This window comes from Corythoichthys intestinalis, chromosome 21 (assembly GCF_030265065.1).
Source record: "Corythoichthys intestinalis isolate RoL2023-P3 chromosome 21, ASM3026506v1, whole genome shotgun sequence".
Taxonomy (NCBI): Eukaryota; Metazoa; Chordata; class Actinopteri; order Syngnathiformes; family Syngnathidae; genus Corythoichthys; species Corythoichthys intestinalis.
The window spans coordinates 34,260,192-34,282,356 of NC_080415.1; the positions used below are offsets into that span (position 1 = coordinate 34,260,192).

General features: G+C 42.8%; 2 protein-coding genes across 5 annotated transcripts in view; one reads left to right on the plus strand and one right to left on the minus strand.

Annotated features, from left to right (window-relative positions):
* Nucleotides 1–22,165, minus strand: part of gprc5c (G protein-coupled receptor, class C, group 5, member C) — a 93,115-nt gene that overhangs the window by 53,386 nt on the left and 17,564 nt on the right. For 2 of the 4 annotated variants that reach the window (XM_057826087.1, XM_057826090.1), the window contains exons 2-3: nt 20,023–20,156; nt 12,755–12,927 (exon numbers count right to left, since the gene is read on the minus strand). The gene's annotated coding sequence lies outside the window, so the exon portion shown is untranslated. The remainder of the gene's footprint in view (nt 1–12,754; nt 12,928–20,022; nt 20,157–22,165) is intronic. The other 2 variants (XM_057826091.1, XM_057826094.1) reach the window with 2 other exon arrangements.
* On the plus strand, nt 10,382–17,129 carry kcnj2a (potassium inwardly rectifying channel subfamily J member 2a). The gene is made up of 2 exons (XM_057826095.1): nt 10,382–10,620; nt 14,403–17,129. Exon 2 carries the CDS (start codon nt 14,523–14,525, stop codon nt 15,711–15,713), a length of 1,191 nt encoding a protein of 396 aa, XP_057682078.1. The 5' UTR covers nt 10,382–10,620; nt 14,403–14,522; the 3' UTR covers nt 15,714–17,129.

Sequence of the window (22,165 nt, forward strand, 5' to 3'; positions counted from 1 at the left end):
TGACGCAGACACAGGCATTGACAATGACGCAACGAGGAGTGAACAGAAAATGGGAGCTTATATACACACAAGCAAACAAGGGTTAACGAGACAACAAGGAACAGGTGAGCACAGGGGGATAGGCAAGGAGAAGGCACATCAGGTGAAATCAATGGGCAATCATAGGGACAAGTTACACTAGGAGAAAACAAATACAAAACCTAACAGTACCCCCCCCTCAAGGGACGGATCCCAGACGTCCCGATGAAAACAAAGTCCCAAACACGGCGAGAAGAAGGATGCTGAAGGAGGGAGCAACATTAGCCCGTCAGGGCTAGTCAGGCGGGCGTCCAGGACGCCAGACGTGGGCCGATTGCACGGGTCGACCGGGTGGGCGTTTGGGGCGCCAGACGTTGGGTGACCGCACAGGATGATCAGGCGGGCGCCCCGGGCGAGGTAGGACTTTGCCGTTCATGCCACTAAGCCGTGGCAGGAAGCGAGGAGCGACGTCGTCGTCATCGTAAAGAGAGTCAGGCACGTCGTCGGAGTCGGGCGGACCAGGCACTGAGTCGTCGTCGGAGTCGGGCGGACCAGGCACTGAGGCGTCGTCGGAGTCGGGCGGACCAGGCACTGAGGCGTCGTCGTCGTCGTCTGCTGGCGGAACAGCAGCGGAGTCGTCGTCGGAGACTGCTGGCGGAACAGCAGCGGAGTCGTCGTCGGAGACTGCCGGCGGAACAGCAGCGGAGTCGTCGCAGGAGACTGCCGGCGGAACAGCAGCGGAGCCGTCGCAGGAGACTGCCGGCGGAACAGCAGCGGAGCCGTCGCAGGAGACTGCTGGCGGAACAGCAGCGGCGGCGTCGCAGGAGACTGCTGGCGGAACAGCAGCGGCGTCGTCGCAGGAGACTGCTGGCGGAACAGCAGCGGCGTCGCAGGAGTCTGCTGGCGGAACAGCAGCGGAGTCGCAGGAGTCTGCTGGCGGAACAGCAGCGGAGTCGCAGGAGTCTGCTGGCGGAACAGCAGCGGAGTCGCAGGAGTCTGCTGGCGGAACAGCAGCGGAGTCGCAGGAGTCTGCTGGCGGAACAGCAGCGGAGTCGTCGGGCACTGGAACGAAGGTCAGACGGCGAGGCGCCGGGACAGGGACTAGGCGACGAGGCGCCGGGACGGGCACCTCGGGCAGCTTGGACGTTGGCGCGGGCACTAGACTGCGTGGAGTCGGCGCGGGCACTGGAACGGAGGCCAGACGGCGAGGTGCCGGGACAGGGAGTAGGCGACGAGGCGCCGGGACGGGCACCTCGGGCAGCTTGGACTTTGGCGCGGGCACTGGACTGCGTGGAATCAGCGCAGGCACTGGAACGGAGGCCAGACGGCGAGGTGCCGGGACAGGGACTAGGCGACGAGGCGCCGGGACAGGGACTAGGCGACGAGGCGCCGGGACGGGCATCTCGGGCAGCTTGGACGTCGGCGCGGGCACTTGACTGCGGGGAGCCGGCGCTGGAGGAACTTGACTGCGGGGAGCCGGCGCGGGAGGAACTTGACTGCGGGGAGCCGGCGCGGGAGGAACTTGACTGCGGGGAGCCGGCGCGGGAGGAACTTGACTGCGGGGAGCCGGCGCGGGAGGAACTTGACTGCGGGGAGCCGGCGCGGGAGGAACTTGACTGCGGGGAGCCGGCGCGGGAGGAACTTGACTGCGGGGAGCCGGCGCGGGAGGAACTTGACTGCGGGGAGCCGGCGCGGGAGGAACTTGACTGCGTGGAGCCGGCGCGGGAGGAACTTGACTGCGGGGAGCCGGCGCGGGAGGAACTTGACTGCGTGGAGCCGGCGCGGGAGGAACTTGACTGCGTGGAGCCGGCGCGGGAGGAACTTGACTGCGTGGAGCCGGCGCGGGAGGAACTTGACTGCGTGGAGCCGGCGCGGGAGGAACTTGACTGCGTGGAGCCGGCGCGGGAGGAACTTGACTGCGTGGAGCCGGCGCGGGAGGAACTTGACTGCGTGGAGCCGGCGCGGGAGCTTCGGGAACCCACGACGTCAGCACCGCCGCCCGCCGTCGGCGTTGACGGCCACGCCGAGGCTTTTGCTGAGTGCCTTCAGGTGGCAGGGGCGGCAGAATAGCCCCATTAGGCCGCAGTGAGCCTGGGCGTCCCCGCAGACCACCCCGGGGGGGTCCCCGATAGATGGCCCACCGGGATCCCAGGTAGGAGTCTTTGGCCAAGATTTCGGAACGGGACACAAAGTGCGACGGGTGGAAGGAAAAATTACCAGGGGAAACGGAGGGCGTGAAATCAAAATCCAGGTCTGAGTCAGAATCAGACTCCAAAAATATATGCCGAGGGAACACAAAATCGGGGGAACGGGCAGAAAGCCGTCGGCGAGCATGCCGGTGCCGGTTGTTTCCCGCTGGGTCCACTAGTGGTTGCGTCATTCTGTCAGGGAATGCGCGGGCAGGCAGGTAGGTTGTGTGGACCCAAAAGCAGTGAAACAAAAATGCAAGGCAGGTGGCAGAGAACTCAAAAAGGCTTTAATGATAACTAACAAAAGGCACAAAGTACAAAACAAAGGCTGTGGTGATCAAAAAACTATCAACAGATAACTTAGGTCACTAACAAAGGCTGAATATCAAAAACTTACTGAGACGAACACGAGGGCTAGGACAGGACTTCAACTTTGACGCAGACACAGGCATTGACAATGACGCAACGAGGAGTGAACAGAAAATGGGAGCTTATATACACACAAGCAAACAAGGGTTAACGAGACAACAAGGAACAGGTGAGCACAGGGGGATAGGCAAGGAGAAGGCACATCAGGTGAAATCAATGGGCAATCATAGGGACAAGTTACACTAGGAGAAAACAAATACAAAACCTAACATCTTCTTTCATCCTACCCCAGATATGCTCAATGATGTTCATGTCTGGTGACTGGGCAGGCCAGTCCTGGAGGATCTTGATCTTTGCCTTGAGGAACTTTGACGTAGAGATTGAAGTATGCGATGGAGCACCATCCTGCTGCAGAATTTGTCCCTTTTTATGGTTAGGAATGTAAGAGGCAGCTAAGATTTGTTGATATTTCACCCCGCAGATCTCTCAGGGTGAAGACAATTGAAAAAATGTGTGGCATTTGCCAAGCCCCACAGGCATAGCCTGTCAAAAGGATGGATGCTGGAAAATAAAATGTATTATTATTATTATAAAGTGGCAAAAGGTGGATTTTTCAGATGAATCTTCCATTGAATTACACCACAGTCACCGCAAATATTGCAGGAGAGCTACTGGAGCTCGCATGGATCCGAGATTCACTCAGAAAACAGTGAAGTTTGGTGGTGGAAAAATCATTGTCTGGGGTTACATCCAGTATGGGGGTATGGGAGAGATCTGCAGAGTGGAAGGCAACATAAATAGTCTGGAATATCAACAAATATTAGCTGCCTCTTATATTCCTAACCATAAAAAGGGACAAATTCTGCAGCAGGATGGTGCTCCATCGCATACTTCAATCTCTACCTCAAAGTTCAAGGCAAAGAGGATCAAAATCCTCCAGGACTGGCCAGCCCATGAACAGGATGAAAGAAGAAGCATGGAAGACGAAACCCAAGAATGTTGATGAACTCTGGAAGCCATGCAAGACTGCTTTCTTTGATGTTCCTGATGACTTCATCAATAAATTGTATGAATCCTTGCCGAACCGCATGGACGCAGTCCTTCAAGCCCATGGAAGTCATACAAAATATTAAATTTGGATCTCACAGCACCACTACTTCATTCGCTTATGTTATGTAACATATTTTTCTATTTGAAGCACATTTTTTGTTCAATTTTCACACCACTTTATGTAGGCGACAAAACTTTCGTCTTGCCAAAATTGGACTTTTATGTCTTCATTAAATGATCAATCTTTTTTCAGTGAAACAAATATATTTTTTGTACATTCAACATAATTTGGGAGGGTCTTAGCTTTCATATGAGCCATTTCTGAAACCAATTGAATAATTAAAAGTCAGGTTATTAGCAATTGTTTTTACAAAATGGATAAGCGACAAGACTTTTGTCAGGGACTGTAGAGTGATGAGGGTGTAAAATAAAAACATAATAAAGCTAACTGTCAATTTTAGCTCAGTGGTCATTGATGGATAAAACACCAAGTAGCACTGGTGCCTAATGTGCTCCAATACAGCAGGTGTCATACATTTATTTTGAAAACTGCAAAAACTTAGATTTAGATTAACTTAAAACTTAACTAGAACTTAAAAGTAGCTTAACGCAAATGGAAATTCAATTGAAACACGCGGGAAAAACACTGAACTTTTCAAAGATGTGTGTTATCAAGTGTAAAAACATTTTTAGGTTAAAAAAAAAAAAAAAAATTCTTAAGTTTTTTTTGAGTGAAAGCAGTGATTTTTTTTTTCTAGTTACATCTGAGATGCAATTGTTGGCTGTTTTCAACAACGTACATCTAAAATAAAGACATCGATGGTCTAAAAATGTTTCAATATTAAGTGAAATGTCTTGTTTCGTCATGCATATTTATAATTGTTTTTTACCTAAAAAATGTTTTATCCGATTAATACTAAATGATACCTTGAAAGCATCATTTTAAGAAAACTCCTTCCAGAACGTATACTACTAAAGCAAAAAACACCTACCTGATCCTTTGACTAGACCTTACATGACAAAAGAAAACAAATATTAGTCTTTAGCATTTAGCATGAGCCTTTGAGCACATTTCTTACTGGTTTCTGTTTGTTGTCTCACCAAAAGTAAATTTTAATTTTCTTTTATAATCATTGACATGAAAATTTGGAAAGATTCGAATGAAGAACAGAACAAAGTCAAACTTTTATTGTGAGCTGGCTTAAGTGTGACCTCTGTTGACACTAAATAAAGCGCCAGACGTAAAAACATCACCTGTGTGTGTGTGCTCCACTGATCTGAACAACGTGACGACTTTTTTCACTCCACAGCGCCCCCATTTGGTTAACACACGCTCACACACACGGAGAGTGAGTGGCACATGAGCTAGCTTTAACCCTTCATAGGGCAAGCGACTGTTTTTGGGCATTTAACAAATATAACAAATATCATAAATGGTTGTACTACTTGATAGACTTTTTAATTAATACATGTATCAATTTTTAAAATGTTAATAAAAGCTAAATGAAAATGCAATTTCTGGAGAAATTCTGTGGAAGAAATTCTATGCTCTCCTGGTTGGTAAGCTCCTGTATGTCACTTAATTTTGGTGCACTTCCTGTTAATTTCGTAGTTTTAATGTTATTTTATTGCATTATTATTAGTGTTGCACCGATACCATTTTTGGGGCCCGATACCAATACAGATACCTGGCTGTGCAGTATTGGCCGATACCGATACCATTCCGATACCACTCTGTTAGCAAAAAAAAATACATATGTATATATATGTATGTATATATATATATATATACATATATATGTACCTATAAGGGATGCAACGATACAGTTAAGTCACGGTTCGGTACGATTTTCGATACAATTCAATACATTTAATGCTGTGAAACAGAAAATACAACTGTTATTATTATTATTATTATTTTTTAATTTGCTAACAAGCAAAACATAACAGTGCCATCATATAAACAAGCATTTTAGTGCATAATATTTATGCGCTTACTTCTTACTGATCTGAAGAAATGTTGTATATAAGTGCTGAGAACAATCTTTACTGTTTGTAAAGTGGGGCACACTGTTGATTGCTGCAGCTCTCTTAGCAGCTACTGTATATTTACCATATAAGCAAAACATCCTATTTGTGGTCCGAGTAACATGTACTGAAGTATTTGTAGCATTATCTATAGTCACTGGTATGGATTGATTTGACCTGCTTAACTTCCATTCAGTCATGGCGGTTTCTATTTCATCAATGTAGTATATGGACTACGCGTCGCTCTGGGCTCACGCAGCTAATGGCATGGGATCTAATGAGGCGCATCTAGGTTGCTATTTTATGATATCTAGTGTGTGCTCGCGAGAGTTGGCATGGGATCTAACATAGTACATCTAGGTTGCTATTTGATGATATGTAGTGTGCGCGCTGCGCCGCTTGAGTTTTTTCTGGTCACTTCTGCTCATTACTGCACAACACCAGCATACGACAATCGACTTTCATAAACAGGACGAGTTTGAAGTACGGCGCTCTTAATTTGCCACTCATCGTTCATCATGAAACCATTTGTTTGCTTAGTCTCCCACGGTCTTAACCTTTCTGATCCCATCGGCACTGCAACAGCAAGCGCTAGCTTACGCACGCTAATCATTTGTGAATGCCATGTTAGATGAGCAGCGTAACATCGCATACATCCGTAGTATTGAAGACAAAGGTGTAAATTTCGTTTGGTAATTTCGGGACAAAGACATACAGATGTAATGATTTGGGAAGTTAGCTCACGTGGGGAGGACTGTATATTTGCGTTCAAGTGATACCAGTAGATGGTATCGGCGCCCTAAATGTTGGTATTCGTCAATACCGATACCACTAATTCGGGCCGGATCGGCGCCCCCTACCGATACTGGTATCGGTGCAACTTTAATTATTATGCATGCAATTGTGTAGGCAATCGGGCAGTGGCAGAACAAACATGAATAGAACCTAGGTGCAAAGAGCATTAACAGGAGCCCCCCCTCCCCGTCAACCATCCAACAGGGTGTGTGCATAGCGGAGATTGCAGGGCCGTGCCCTCCCCTAGTGCCCGAAAAATGTAATTCATGTAATTGACTTTCCTATTGTATATATGGATTTAAAATAAAGACTTAGCCAGTAAAATGTTGTCTATAAACGTTGCAAAGCAATGAAACGAACAACAAAAATTAACAAAACAAGAATTATGGGTCAAAATAATTTTTCAAACAGTTCATCACCCCTTAAAGACCCTAACCCTACTAACTGAGCATATCTCTTGTAAGTTAATTTTATCGCTGACATGGCATTTCGGGGTCATCAGCATATTTTGCTCCCCTTCCACAAAAATTCAAACTTTGCCGATTTGGAGGTGCAAGTGGAAATTTTTAGCAGGCCCCTTCAGACCACCGGCCAAGCGCTGGCAGAGATATTTTAACACATGAACACTGTATTACAGCGCCACACATCACCTTACCTTTCCGTTTGACCCTCCCGTCGCACAACCCAAGCCCAATTTACGCTCGCAAACCAGGCCCCTTAGAGGCCCGGTCACAAACCCCAGCACCCCCCTCAAATTCCCACCTGCAATCAAGTGTATTTAGTACATGATGTGTCAAACGAATGGCCCGCGGGCCAGAAACTGCCCACTAAGGAGTCCGATCTGGCTCCCTGGCAGGGTTGTTGTGCCTGACAGGCTCCTTGTAGCTCATTCATACTGTAAATGCACCAAAATTAAATGTGACCCGTAAATGCCCACAAATCAACAGTAGGTAACCCAAAATAAACAATAATTAACCCAGAAATGTCCTCAAATCAATAGTAAGTGACCCTTAAATGCGCCAAAATTAATAGGAACAGATCCATAAATGCCCAAAAATCAACAGGAGTTGACCCAAAATCAACAGGAAGTAGCTGAAAATGAACAGCATTTGACTCAGAAAAAAATTAACTTTTAATGAAAGTTAACAGGATGTAACCCGGAAATTCCCGAAAAATCAACAGGAAATGATCCAAAATTGACAGGAAGTGACCTGTTGTACCCTAGAATTAAAAGGAAGTGACCCAAAATTCACTCTTTGGCTTCCACTGACAACGATAGACAGACTGGCTGTGAATGCTCCTGTTTCAGTGCTATTGACGACGCTCGGCGTCCAATGCATTTTGACTACCTGTCAAAGTTGATTGGACGTCTAGCGCCGTCAATGGCAGCCAGTGAGTTAACTTTTTGGGCCAAAAACAAACTCGACCGGCCCGCACATTTGTTGTTTGATTTTTAAAGATTTTATTTGCAAATCATGGTGGAAAATAAGTATTTGGTCAATACCAAACGTTCATCTCAATACTTTGTTATGTACCCTTTGTTGGCAATAACGGAGAACAAACGTTTTCTGTAACTCTTCACAAGCTTTTCACACACTGTTGCTGGTATTTTGGCCCATTCCTCCATGCAGATCTCCTCTAGAACAGTGATGTTTTGGGGCTGTCGTTGGGCAACACGGACTTTCAACTCCCGCCACAGATTTTCTATGGGGTTGAGATCTGGAGACTGGCTAGGCCACTCCAGGACCTTGAAATACTTCTTATGAAGCCACTCCTTTGTTACCCTGGCTGTGTTTTTGGGATCGTTGTCACGCTGAAAGACCCAGCAACATCTCATCTTCAATGCCCTTGCTGATGGAAAGAGATTTTCACTCAAAATCTCTCAATACATGGCCCCATTCATTCTTTCCTTTACACAGATCAGTCGTCCTGGTCCCTTTGGAGAAAAACAGACCCAAAGCATGATGTTTCCACACCAGAGGTTGCGCTAGACATTTTCGTTGTCTGTCATTTTGACTGACAGGGTCATAAAAATCCGGTCATAGTCTATTTTTACCCGTCACTTAAATTTTTAAAATGATAATGATGACATATTCAATAGTATTTAGTATTCATTCATTTTTAATTAATATTGTAACGCTTGCTTGGCGGCGAAAAATTAGACACGGAAGTCGTGGTATTTTTCTCCCTTTTTACTCTGCTTACCGCCAACAACTCCGCCCCCAAAGAAAAAGAGGCAACGATATAGACCCCAATCACCAACGTCACACAATGATCTTAATTGTGATTGTCAGCCCAAAATCTTCTAAATGTATATTAAATGCATCTTACCAGATATAAAATGACTACTACATAGTCTGTGGTGATCGTTTGGTGCCCAGATTTCTTGTCGAATTACAGCAGTCCATCTCGCTCTCATCTTCGGGTCTCTCAGAATACGGTAGAACTTCAAGTCTCTCCGTCTATCTTCTCTGTTACAGCAACCAACCGCCACACACGCCTTCACCATTTTGATTATTAATATTAACGAGCAGAAAAATACGCCGTAATAGGAGGCATGTACGTAGCGGTAATGTGTAAACATGACGAGCTGACACACAATATGGCGGCTCCAGTCAGGGGGGCGGAATTGTGACGTCATGTGATTGGGGTCTATGCACAGGCGGCAATCTTGTCCATCAATTGGATGACGCACTGGCACACCGGGTGCACCAATAAGAACCTCGCGTTGATGTGTCAATCACGGTGCCGCCGCCAGACCCCGGTGACGCTACAATACTCTGACAGAAGAGCCAACGACGTCATGCATTAAGAGAGACAATAGCTAATTAATATGCTAACTCGCCACCCTGTGGTCTGGGGTGTGAATTGCAACCTGTCAAAATGACGGACGGACTTCAGTTTTTTCCGTCACCGTTTTAAAAAACCGGTCAACGACGGAAAATATCCGGTTAACGCGACCCCTGTTCCACACCCATGCTTCACAGTGGGTATGGTGCAATTGAGTATTCTTTCTCCTCCAAACACTAGAACCTGTGTCTCTACCAAAAAGTTCTATTTTGGTTTCATCTGACCATAACACATTCTCCCAGTCCTCTTCTGGATCATCCAAATGCTCTCTAGCGAACCGAAGACGGGCCTGGACGTGTACTGGCTTCAGCAGGGGGACATGTCTGGCAGTGCAGGATTTGAGTCCCTGGCGGCGCATTGTGTTACTGGTAGTAGCCTTTGTTACTGATGTCCCAGCTCTCTGTAGGCCATTCACTAGGTCCCCCCGTGTGGTTCTGGGATTTTTGCTCACCGTTCTTGTTATCATTTTGACACCACGGGGTGACATCTTGCATGGAGCCATAGATCAAGGGAGATTATCAATGGTCTTGTATGTCTTCCATTTTCTAATAATTGCTCCCACGGTTGATTTCTTTACACCAAGCTTTACACCAAGACTTATTTTTTCCCAACATATTAGGATAGGATCCTCGGTTTAAATAAAAAAAAAACCCTGCTAGGTGTAGAGATGGCCTCAGTATTTACATTAGACCGTTAAAAACATTTAATTCCCTTTCAACATGACGGATAAACGTCCAATCCATTTTAACTGTGAGCCTGGCAGTACATGATTATTATGTTCCAAGTGTTTGCTAATATAGAATAGAATAGAATTTTATTGTCATTGTCAGCAAGAACATTGTCAACAACAAAATTTGACGTGGCACTCCAGTATAAAAAAATGTATTAAAATAAAAAATAGAATAAATAATAGGAAAACAGATAGTCTAGGGTTATAAGTGAGTAATTATTGTTCTGATTTCATTCCTATTCCAGATTTGCATCAGAAACCTCTCGTGGGTGGGTCCTAATTGGTGGGGTGGGGTTAGAAGTGGGGGCTCGCGGTTGTTGGGGGGCGGTCCCAGTGTGTGCCTTGCGCTTAAAACGCTCTGGATCGAACCGGCGCGACAAAGCAAACACAGTCACACATGACACACACAGACACACTCAATACTTGCGCGGTTCCGGATGACACCGCACGTCCGAGCTGGCCGGAATTCACCACCCTGCGCTGAGCAAGAGGTACTGAACCAGACCGTTGTGAGAAACAAGAACTCAAGAAGAACCTGGCTGCTGTGATGCTGCTTCACCACTTCAAGTTTGTGGTCCAACTTCACTAAATGTGAGTGCACACGCGCGCGTCTACACGGGACTGCATCAGCGTCAAGCGCGCGCGCACCTGTTGTTAACATTTGTCAGGCATTTGTGATGCAGCGACACGCACGCGCACACGTGCATGATGAATGGGTGAATACTACGCGCTTTGTATTTAACTCATTGGCTGCCAAAGTGCCACTGACGGCGATAGATGTCCCATTTAAGTTGGACTGGAAGGATTGTCAATTAATGATATTTCAGCGCCACTGACGCTGCTAGACGTCCAATCTATTAGGGCTGGGAGAGGTTGGCAGTAATAATAATAATAGTTGTAATAATAGTAATAATTTTGACGTATCATAACAGGGAGAAAAAAACTACGTAAGGGGCGTTTCTGTTTTATTCATTTTAGTTGTATTTATTTTGTTTTAATGACCATTCTAATTTACATATTAATTTTAACACAATTAAAAAAAATACCAAAAAAAAAGTATTTTATATATATTTAATAAACAAAAACTATTTGAATATTGAAACTATGGCTGTCAAACGATTAAAATTTTTAATCGAGTTAATTACAGTTTAAAAATTAACTAATCGTAATAAATTGCCATTCAAACCATCAATAAAATATGCCATATTTTTCTGTAAATTATTGTTGGAATGGAAAGATAAGACACAAGATGGATATATACGTACATTCAACATACTGTATTTGTTTATTATAACAATAAATCAGCAAGATCGCATTAACATGATTAATATTCTGTTTAAGCGATCCATGGATAGAAAGACTTGTAGTTCTTAAAAGATAAATGTTAGTACACGTTCTAGAAATTTTATATTAAAACCCCTCAATGTTTTCGTTTTCGTGTAAAATTTTCAATCAAAAAATAAACTAGTAGCCCGCCATTGTTGATGTCAATAATTACACTATGCTCATGGGTCCTGAAGCCCATAAAATCAGTCGCACCCAAGCGCCAGCAGAGCGCGACAAAACTCCAAAAAACACAAGTAACAAGTGTACATTGCACTGTCCTGTCATTTTAATCTGTTTGAGCGGGGCATGTGCATTAATTCCGTCAAATATTTTAACGTGATTAATTACAGAAATTAATTACCGGCCGTTAACGCGATAATTTTGACAGCCCTAATTGAAACATAATATGTAAAGTAGCAATACTGTATATACCGTAATTTTCAGACTATAAGCCACTACTTTTTTCCTTCATTTTCAGTGCGGCTTATTTGTTGATTTATTTGGGTTAATAGGTAACACTTTATTTGAAAGCAGCATCATAACACTGTCATAAGACCGTTATAATTATGACATGACACTATCATGGGAATTACTGAATACTTACTGAACACTCATTAAGTGTCTTCCGGCAAATTATGTCACGAACTGCATTTATTTTCAGCTTGGACCTTTCATATCCATTCAAAAGTGAGATAATTTGCTGGATGACACAAAATTATATCTGTCATAAGCATTCATCAATGCTCATGACAGTGTCATGTCATAATTATGATTGCCTAATGACAGTCTTATGGTGCCACAGTCAAATAAAGTTTAAATTAATGAATAAAAAAATAAAATAATGAAACAACTGGAACAGTAACTGAAGAAATAATTAGCACAGAACTAGGCATGTGCCGGTATGATGTTCTGACGGTATGTTAAGCTTAGGTCAAATTATCACGGTTTCACAGTATCATGGTATTGCAACTACAGCTCTAAAATGTGTTACTTTGAGGTATCTGGGCGTAAAAAAATCCATTGAACAGTATTTTTATTTTTCAAAAGATATTAGCAAATTGGAACATAAGTGTAATGTTAAGTTTAAAAATAAAAAACTAAAATTAAAATGAAAGCAGTCTTTTAGCTGAGCGTTAACCCACAGCTCAACATTAGTACCATCAGAACAAAAATTGAATTATTTTCCATAAATACGATGTGTGTATGACTCGTATCATGTTTACATTATACATACACTCTTTCTCAACATAGTTGCCAGAGACAAAAAAAAAAAACACCATGTTTTACCACCGCTAGACACACTAAACACGCTGGAATTAACTCTTGAAGCTGGTGGGAAACATTCACGACAGTGTTTACTTGCCTTTAAAACAAGTTTTACATGTCGGTTGGTCTGTACCTTTTTTGAAGCCGAAGTATTCCCATACCAGCGATTTCGTTTTCTTCGATGAGGGAAAAAGTTCAGGACTTTCACCTCAGCCAGCCATTATGTAGCACAGCTGACTCACTGACACTGAGCAACAATCGGTGGGGGAGGGTTGAGCCTTGCAGCTGCAAGCGACGGATTTCTCCCTGCATTTTTGAGACATAATAGGAAATATCTTCAGGGCGTATGACGGAAAATTTGGGGGGTTCTGAAACCTTGACAATTTCACACAACGGTGGTTTATTTGGTCTTATGACAGTCGTATGATGCGGCTGTCAAATGAAGTGTTACCTATCTTTTGGCGTAAATATCCTGAAATTCAGTGAAGACAGCTGCGGCTTATAGTCAAGTGCAGTTTATCTATGAACAAATGCCGTTTTTGTGCCAAATTGGGTGGGTGGCGGCTTAAAGTCAGGTGCGCCTTATAGAGCGAACATTACAGTAAGTAAAAATAATGACCTATAACAAGGATAAAGAGGTTTTAGGTGGCAAAAAGTAGTGCTGTAACGATTAATCGATTAACTCATGATTAAAAAAAAGATTGGAATTAAAGTAAAGTGGCGTTGTAATGATTTGTTTTGAAAGTGTTTGCATTTAGTTTTGTTGATTTGGGTGGACACACTGCCCTCTAGAGGCAGCAGTGAACATGACATAACTCATTTCACATGGCTGACCAACATAAGCTAAGTTTTTGTTTGAGCTAATGTTTTTTTAATACATTCGTAATTTAGTTTATAGGTATATTTAGTCGCTTTTTGTGGGAATATGTGTTTCAACCATTTGTTAAGAGCATTGTATAAAAAAAAGTTAGCATTTTATAGCATTTAAGCTAGCGGACCTTTGCTATGTAAGTTAGCCAATTGTTCTTTTCTTGTACTTAGATCCTCATTCGATTACTCGATTATTCAAACTAACTAGTTCATCAATTAATCGAACACTAAAAAAATTGATAGCTGCATTCCTAGTAATAAGCCAAAGTTATTATGTGCTTAATTTGATTTTTTTTTTTAGATCAACTATGGTTTTTGAACTTTAAATAAAAAAAGCCTACTAGTTGGGCACAAAAGAGCTACTAGTACTAGTCAAGCATAATAGTAAGGTTTGACTGTATACAAGTGGAATAAATGCTAAAAGGATTAGCAGAGGAAGATAGGAGCGCTAATGAACCTTAGCTGAAGAGCGAGCAAGCAGCGCCGACTAAAACTCCGTCACCGTGACGACAGCGACTAATGAAGAAGTTGCGAGACTCCCGTGTGGGCTGCACCCGAGAGAACCTCTAGACAGTCAACAAGTGACTCTTCCTCTTCTTGGACTTCACACCTTTGACAGGAAGTCTCATTGAAGCAACGCAAATAACAATAAATATAGCGAGCATTTCAAAAATGTTGCTTGTTGTTTTTCTAAGTAAGGTTTTGTCATCCAATCGGAGAAAAATAAGCTTATTAAACACTTAGTTTGTTCATTATTTGATTAAACACTAGCTTTGTGTATAAAACAAGCGGTTATAGCTTCCACTAGCATGATGCTAACAGATAACAGGAAAAACCATAGAAAGGCTAACAAATAGCCTCAATGTGTTAGCAATAGCATGGAGGTCGCTGACTGTTTTCCTCCTCGGCAGACGGCACCCCCGGTGGAGCGGTGACCCGAGCCTCCCGGCGCGACGACTTCCCGAGCGAGCGGCGCCGCCAAAGTGTTCCCGCGGCACTTATTGCGTAAACTGCGAGCGCGGGCCAGCGCCATGGGCCGCTACTGCGGCGCCGCCATTGAGGAGGCGGGCGCCAAGCAGGCCTATGGCGCGGCACGGCGGGCCAACCGCTTTGTGAAGAAGGACGGCCACTGCAATGTGCGCTACGTCAACGTGAGCGAGAAGGGCCAGCGCTACCTGGCGGACATCTTCACCACCTGCGTGGACGTGCGCTGGCGCTGGATGCTGCTGATCTTCTGCTCGGCCTTCCTGCTGTCGTGGCTCTTCTTCGCCTGCGTCTTCTGGCTGTTGGCCGTCTTCCACGGCGACCTCGAGGCGCACGGGACCGGCCACAAGTGCGTCTCTAACGTGGGCACCTTCACGGCCGCCTTCCTCTTCTCGGTGGAGACGCAGACCACCATCGGCTACGGCTACCGCTACGTGACGGACGAGTGCCCGGCCGCCGTCTTCGCCGTGGTCTTCCAGAGCATCGTGGGCTGCGTCATCGACGCCTTCGTTATCGGCGCCATCATGGCCAAGATGGCCAAGCCCAAGAAGAGGAACGAGACGTTGGTTTTTAGCCACAACGCCACTGTAGCCGTGAGGGACGACAAGCTCTGCCTGATGTGGCGGGTGGGCAACCTGCGCCGCAGTCACCTGGTGGAGGCCCACGTACGAGCGCAGCTCCTGCGCTCGCGCACCACCGCCGAGGGCGAGTACATCCCTCTGGACCAGACGGACATGGACGTGGGCTTCGACAGCGGCGTGGACCGCATCTTCCTGCTGTCGCCCATCACCGTGGTGCACGTCATCGACGAGGACAGCCCCCTGTACGGCATGTCCGAGCGGGACCTGCGCTCCTGTGACATGGAGGTGGTGGTCATCCTCGAGGGCATGGTGGAGGCCACCGCCATGACCACGCAATGCCGAAGCTCCTACGTGGCCGGCGAGATCCTGTGGGGGTACCGCTTCGAACCCGTGCTCTTTGAAGAGGACGACCACTACAAAGTAGACTACTCGCGCTTCCACGCCACCTACGAGGTGCCCGGCACGCCGCGCTGCAGCGCCCGCGAGCTGGCCGAGAGCAAGTACGCGCCGTCCGCATCGGGGTCGTTCTGCTACGAGAACGAGGTGGCCGTCGACGCCCGGGAGGATACGGACGAGGGCAACGGTGGCAGTGTCGGCCCGGACGCCGAGCGTGACGGGGAAGCCGACGCCCCGCCTGGGCGGGAGTCGGCCATTTGAAAATGGGCGTGTCCAGCGACGGTACGAGCAGGCGACCTGGCGCCGCCTTCTTTTTGGACGCTAAATGTGCCAAAGACTTTACAATCGGGCTCATTCACTGTCATTGACGGCGATAGATGTCCAATGTAAACGGACTGAGAGGGTTCATTTTTAATTTTATACACATTTTTAAAATCTACTTTTTAAAATGCTATCATATTTTCTGTTGTTGTTTTCCCTCTTTAATTTGAAAAATACTAGGCCTGCAGCTATCGATCATTTTAGTAGTCGATTAATCGATGAACAGATTAGTTCGAATAATCGAGTAATCGGATAAGGAACATAAATTAAAATACCTGACCTGAGCCTCAAACGGTATAAAAGGATATATGCACAACAAAAAAACGATTGGCTAACTTACATAGCAAAAGTCCGCTAGTTTAAATGCTATAAAATGCCAAGTTTTTTTTTTTTTTTTAACAATGCTCTTATCAAAAAGTTCAAACACAATGTCCCACAAAAAAATTGGCTAAATATACCTTTAAACTAAATTACAAATGTATTAAAAAAAAAAAAAAACATTAGCTCAAACAAAAACTTGGCTTATGTTGGTCTTAACAGGAAGCAGCGGGATTCACCCATGTGAAATGAGGCAGTGTATCCGCCCAAATCAATAAAACTAAATGCAAACACTTTCAAAACAAACCATTACAAAGCCACTATAAACAAATACTCGAGGCAGCAAAATTTAATTTGAATATTTTTTTTCTAATCGAATACTCGAGTTATTCGATTAATTGTTGCAGCACTAAAAAATACAATACAAATAATCAACATTTTGGGAACTAAACAAAAAATAATTTGAAAATAATGTTTTTTCTTTTAAAAGATTGAATAATTTCAAAATAAAATATTGGAATATTTACTGTTTATTTGTTTATCTGTTTATTTTATTTCCCTTTTTTTGTTTTTCTGATAAACAATAAAGACAAAAATAAAATATGAAGGAGAAAATTTTTATTATTAACTTATTTACTGCCATTGACGGCGATAGATGTCCAATCCGCTGGCAGTGATCTATCCTCATCGATGTTTTTAACAAGTGTTCTAAGTGGTAACACGGCGATGCTTCTGTGTGCTGGATGTTAAATCAGCAACATTTTCCAGCAACTATGGTTCATCTATCGCCGCCAATGACAACATTTCATCTTTTGTTTTGTTAACGGTACGAAAAGACATTTGCTTCCTGTGTCTTCATCTTCACTGCCAAACAGGGAGACCTCATTTAAAACACTTTTTGTTGTTGTTGTTTTTTATGCAGACTTCAAATTACTCAAAATTTTCTACTTGGAATAATAAGACAGATTTTTTTTGTAATTATTTTTATTATTATGTCATCATTTCATGTCTTTATTTGTAAATAAAAATCTAAATGATGTTGTTTGTCATCACTGACTGGAACACACATAACACCAAAAGTTAATACATTGAAAAGCATACATAAAATAGCTAATTAATGCAAAAAAAAAAAAAAAAAAAAAAAAAAAAAAAAAACATTTAAATGTGGTTATATATATTTTTTTTTTTGCGAAAGCACAGAGCTGCTAATGTCTGAAACATTTCTACCAGAACTTTCTCATTTTAACCTTTTGACAAATCGTATTACCTTATTGATAACCTCATTTTAACATAATAACGTGTCGTTTTAACGCATTAGCAAACTCGCTTCAATTTTTTGCCAACTTGTTTTAATATATTGATAACCTCGTTTTAATGTAGTGACAAACTCCTTTCAACGTATTGGCAAACTTGTTTCAACCTTTTGACAGCTCGTTTTAACGTATTAGCATCTCGTTTTAACGTATTGACAACTGGTTTTAACCTTCTGACAACTCGCTTTAATGTATTTATAACCCCATTTTAACGTAAATCTCGATTTAATGTACCTGTATTGATAACCTTGTTTTAACGTAGTGCCAACCTTGTCTCAACGTATTGGCAAACTCATTTCAACCTTTTGACAACTCGTTTTAATGTATTGGTAACCTCGTTTTAACCTCGTGCCAAACTCGTTTTAACGTATTGACAACTCGTTTCAACCTTTTGAAAACTCGTTTTAATGTATTGATAACCTTGTAATGGATTAACATTTCTTTTTAACGTATTGATAACCACGTTTTAACGTAGTGCTAACCTCGTTTTAACGTATTGACAACTCGTTTCAACCTTTTGACAACTCGTTTTAATGTATTGATGACTTCATTTTAACATACTAACATCTTGTTTTAGTATATTGATTACCTCGTTTAGACGTAGTGCCAACCTCGTTTCAACGTATTGACAACTCGTTTCAACCTTTTGACAACTCGTTTCAACATATTGATAACCTCATTTTAACACATTAACATCTCATTTTATTGTATTAGCAAACTCGTTTTAACCTTTTGCCAACTCGTTTTAATGTATGATAACCTCGTTTTAACATAGTGCCAACCTCGTTTTAACGTATTGAAAACTTGTTTCAACCTTTTGATAACTTGTTTTAACATACTGATAACCTCGTTTTAACATATTGCAAACTATTTTCAACCTTTTGACAACTCGTTTCAATCTATTGATGACTTCATTTTAACATACTAACATCTTGTTTTAATATATTGATTACCTTGTTTAGAGGTAGTGCCAACTTCGTTTCAACGTATTGACAACTCGTTTCAACCTTTTGACAACTCGTTTCAATATATTGATAACCTCATTTTAACACATTAACATCTCATTTTAACGTATTAGCAAACTCGTTTTAACCTTTTGCCAACTCGTTTTAATGTATGATAAACTCGTTTTAACGTAGTGCCAACCTCGTTTTAACGTATTGAAAACTCATTTGAACCTTTTGACAACTTGTTTTAACATACTGATAACCTCATTTTATCGTATTAACATCTCATTATAACGTATTGTCAACTTTTTTTAACATAGTGCCAACCTCATTTCAACGTATTGGCAAACTCATTTCAACCCATTGACAACTTGTTTTAATGTATTGATAACCTTGTTTCGACGTTGTGCTAACCTTGTTTCGATGTACTGGCAAACTCGTTTCAACGTATTAGTAAACTCCTTTCGACGACTAGTTAGTGGCGAAGGCTAAATGCTAAAAACATGACTTTTCCCCAAAGTTCCTCAGGGTTTGGGCATGTGCAGTTGTTCTCAGCAAGTGCAGGAGAAGTGCTGCATTCGACGACGTTGGGAAGTCCGACATATCCCGCTTCGACGGTACCAGTTGCAACCTCAAAGCGTTCCAAGCGAACAAAGATGGTTGTTTTCAACAACTTGTTTTTTATTTTGGCCATTAAAATACATTTTGACCTTCAGCAAGCCTGCCTTTTTGTAAGCGATCAAATAGTTAAGTAAAAATGACGGTTGAGAAAAAGCCTCATTGATGAAAGTCACTATAAAAAATATCTATAAATTCTTTAAGCTAATTCACTGAATGAGAAAAAAATACTTGGCGTCTCAAAGAAACTTCATTTAACTCCATTATTGTGTCATCAATACATTGTCTTGAGCACCATTTTGTCGAGTAACGTCAGATTGAAGCAACGCGTGATGTCAGGATACTTCTGTTTGTATTTGTATTCAGTAATAACATTGAAATATTATTGCTATTGACAATAATATTAAAAAAATGCTAATATAGACAAAAGGCGCTTTGCAAATTCCCGACTAATAAGTATAATAATATGAATGTTGTTAACGATAGCAATATTATTGATTGTCAACAACAATGTATTTGATGTGAACCAAAAAACAATGGTTAGCCTCGTTTGAACTTGAAATGAGAAACAGGAAGTTTCTGCATTGTCTGCCCTTTCAAAAGAAAAGCAAAGCAGCGGACGCTGTCGTGACGCGTTTTTCTTTTGTTCCTCGTCGAGTGTGACGCCACATTGAGAGGCAGGCCGAGCGCGGGCGTTTCCGCTCTCACACGGCACTTTTTATTTGATTAATAATTGAAAGTGTTGAACAGGAAGGACCTGTTAGGGCCACTTCCTGTCTGAAGGGGACACATTGTGACTGTGGGAATACAACTCACTGAAATAAATCAGCATTACTGCTCACACAGAACAGAAAAATCCTTGAAAATTTTGGCTAAGACACACTCTCACACGTTATTGAAACATTATTTCCTAATGAAATGCTCTACACATTACTGAAACACTCTCACATGTACCTCAACTGTCATGTTGTCTGGAACACTTTAACACATACTATTGAAATGTTGCCTTATATCCTTTTAAAATGCTCTCACACTTGACTAAAACACTCTTACCAGTGACAGATGCTGGTCTTTCAATGAAGGGAAGCTCAAAGTGCGTCCGCTTATGAGTGCTTTGTGATGGTGGAGGGTCTGCTCGGTAGGGAAAGAAACTCGAGTGCCAGAAGTCAATCTCCAAACACAAGTAGCTATAATAAAACAAAAAAACACCAGAAATAGAAGCTCAATTTCTCGCTAGTTGTTTTAAACAAATCGTGTCGCTAGGACGATTAAATAAAAATCTGCGGTTTAACTCAGAACAATGGAATGAAAATTGAAAAATACTTCCCGTGGATGTTAATACGCCAAATCATTGATTCGCTCATTTCGCTGTCAATCAAAAAGGGATTCAGTGTCAAACAGATCATCCAGACATCTAGCAGAGAAGCCATCTCACTGCCCATAGACCCCCAGTATGGTTGGGATAAACCCAGCCTTTAAAGCAACACTAGGTAACTACTAATTGAAGCCTAAAATATGCATGTGCCGGTATGAGATTTTGACGGTATGATAACCTTAAGCAAAAATTCTGCTCAAAAAGTAGCGGATATTTAAAGATATTTTCATCCTACAGTGGGGCAAATAAGTATTTAGTCAACCACCAATTGTGCAAGTTCTCCTACTTGAAAAGATTAGAGAGGCCTGTAATTGTCAACGTGGGTAAACCTCAACCATGAGAGACAGAATATGTGGGGGAAAAAAACAGAAAATCACATTGTTTGATTTTTAAAGAATTTATTTCCAAATTTGAGTGGAAAATAAGTATTTGGTCACCTACAAACAAGCAAGATTTCTGGCTGTCAAAGAGGTCTAACTTCTTCTAACGAGGCTCCACTCGTTACCTGTATTAATGGCACCTGTGTTAACACATTATTGGTATAAAAGACACCTGTCCACAACCTCAGTCAGTCACACTCCAAACTCCACTATGGCCAAGACCAAAGAGCTGTCGAAGGACACCAGAGATAAAATTGTAGACCTGCACCAGGCTGGGAAGACTGAATCTGCAATAGGTAAAACGCTTGGTGTAAAGAAATCAACTGTGGGAGCAATTATTGGAAAATAGAAGACATACAAGACCACTGATAATTTCCCTAATCTTACCTAGTGTTGCTTAAAAGCATGAATGAAGGTAAAGCAGGCCGCATCGTAACCAGTGATAAGAAGCCAATTCTGAACAAAAGTTGAGCACGTTGTAGCTCATATTTAGTCAATGACATGTACACAAAACAGTATACATTTGATCACTTATTTTTTGACATTTTGGGGGAAGATGAGTTTCTCTTGCTGTCTTGGAGCAATCGCCACTGACTCTTATATTCCTCATCTAATTTTGGCAACTGAAACGGCTCGAAAACTCACACGCACTTTTGATGAATTGGCAGCCAGTGGGTTTAATTTTAACCGAAATGCAAAAACCCATCTCGAATTAAATTTTTTTTTTTTTTTTTAATTATCTTTGAAAGCGGGAAAACATTTGGGGAGGTTCGGAAGCAAATCGGCCTCAGCGGTCCACATGACGAAGCTTCCAGAGTTTGTTCAACAAATTCCACGCGTGATCCTCCTTTTATCTAGCGCGACAATGCGCAAAGCAGCTCAAGAATGTCGGCCGCGAGCTTCTCGGCCGTTTGCGCTTTTGGACAAAAGAGTGGCCAACTCTATTGGATTCTCAAATGGCGAGTTGATCGCTGGGTTCATTCGTTCACATTTTTACTTTTTGTTCTTTTTTTCATCTCGTCCAATCAGATGTCAGATCCGCCATGTCACGGTTGGGCTCAGTGCTGCACGCGCCAGGTATGAGTTTCTTTTCTGGTCAGCAAAACAACAGCTGAGGGCTTTTGCTTTCTCCACCTCGAACTTGACATTTGGATCATCTTGCACAAAACCCATAGCGAATTACAGCAGCCAGCGGGTACTCGTGTTTCATGTCAAACATCGCGGAGAGCAAGTGACAAATTTCTCCTGTGAGGAAGCTCCTCAAAGGTTCTAAACTAGTGGTTCTTAACCTTGGTTCGACTAAGTCTAAGGGGTTTGGTGAATGCTTCAGGAATCTCTAAATCTGTAAAGAAAAACATAGAACACGAACTTTTGACCCATTTAAAAACTGGCTGCCAAAAGGAGAGGAGATTTTATTCGTTTACAGTCGATATTAGCTTGT

What these genes read in the sequence shown, in the direction of transcription:
- kcnj2a (XM_057826095.1), top strand. Translation starts at nt 14,523, where the DNA reads ATGGGCCGCTACTGCGGCGCCGCCATTGAGGAGGCGGGCGCCAAGCAG.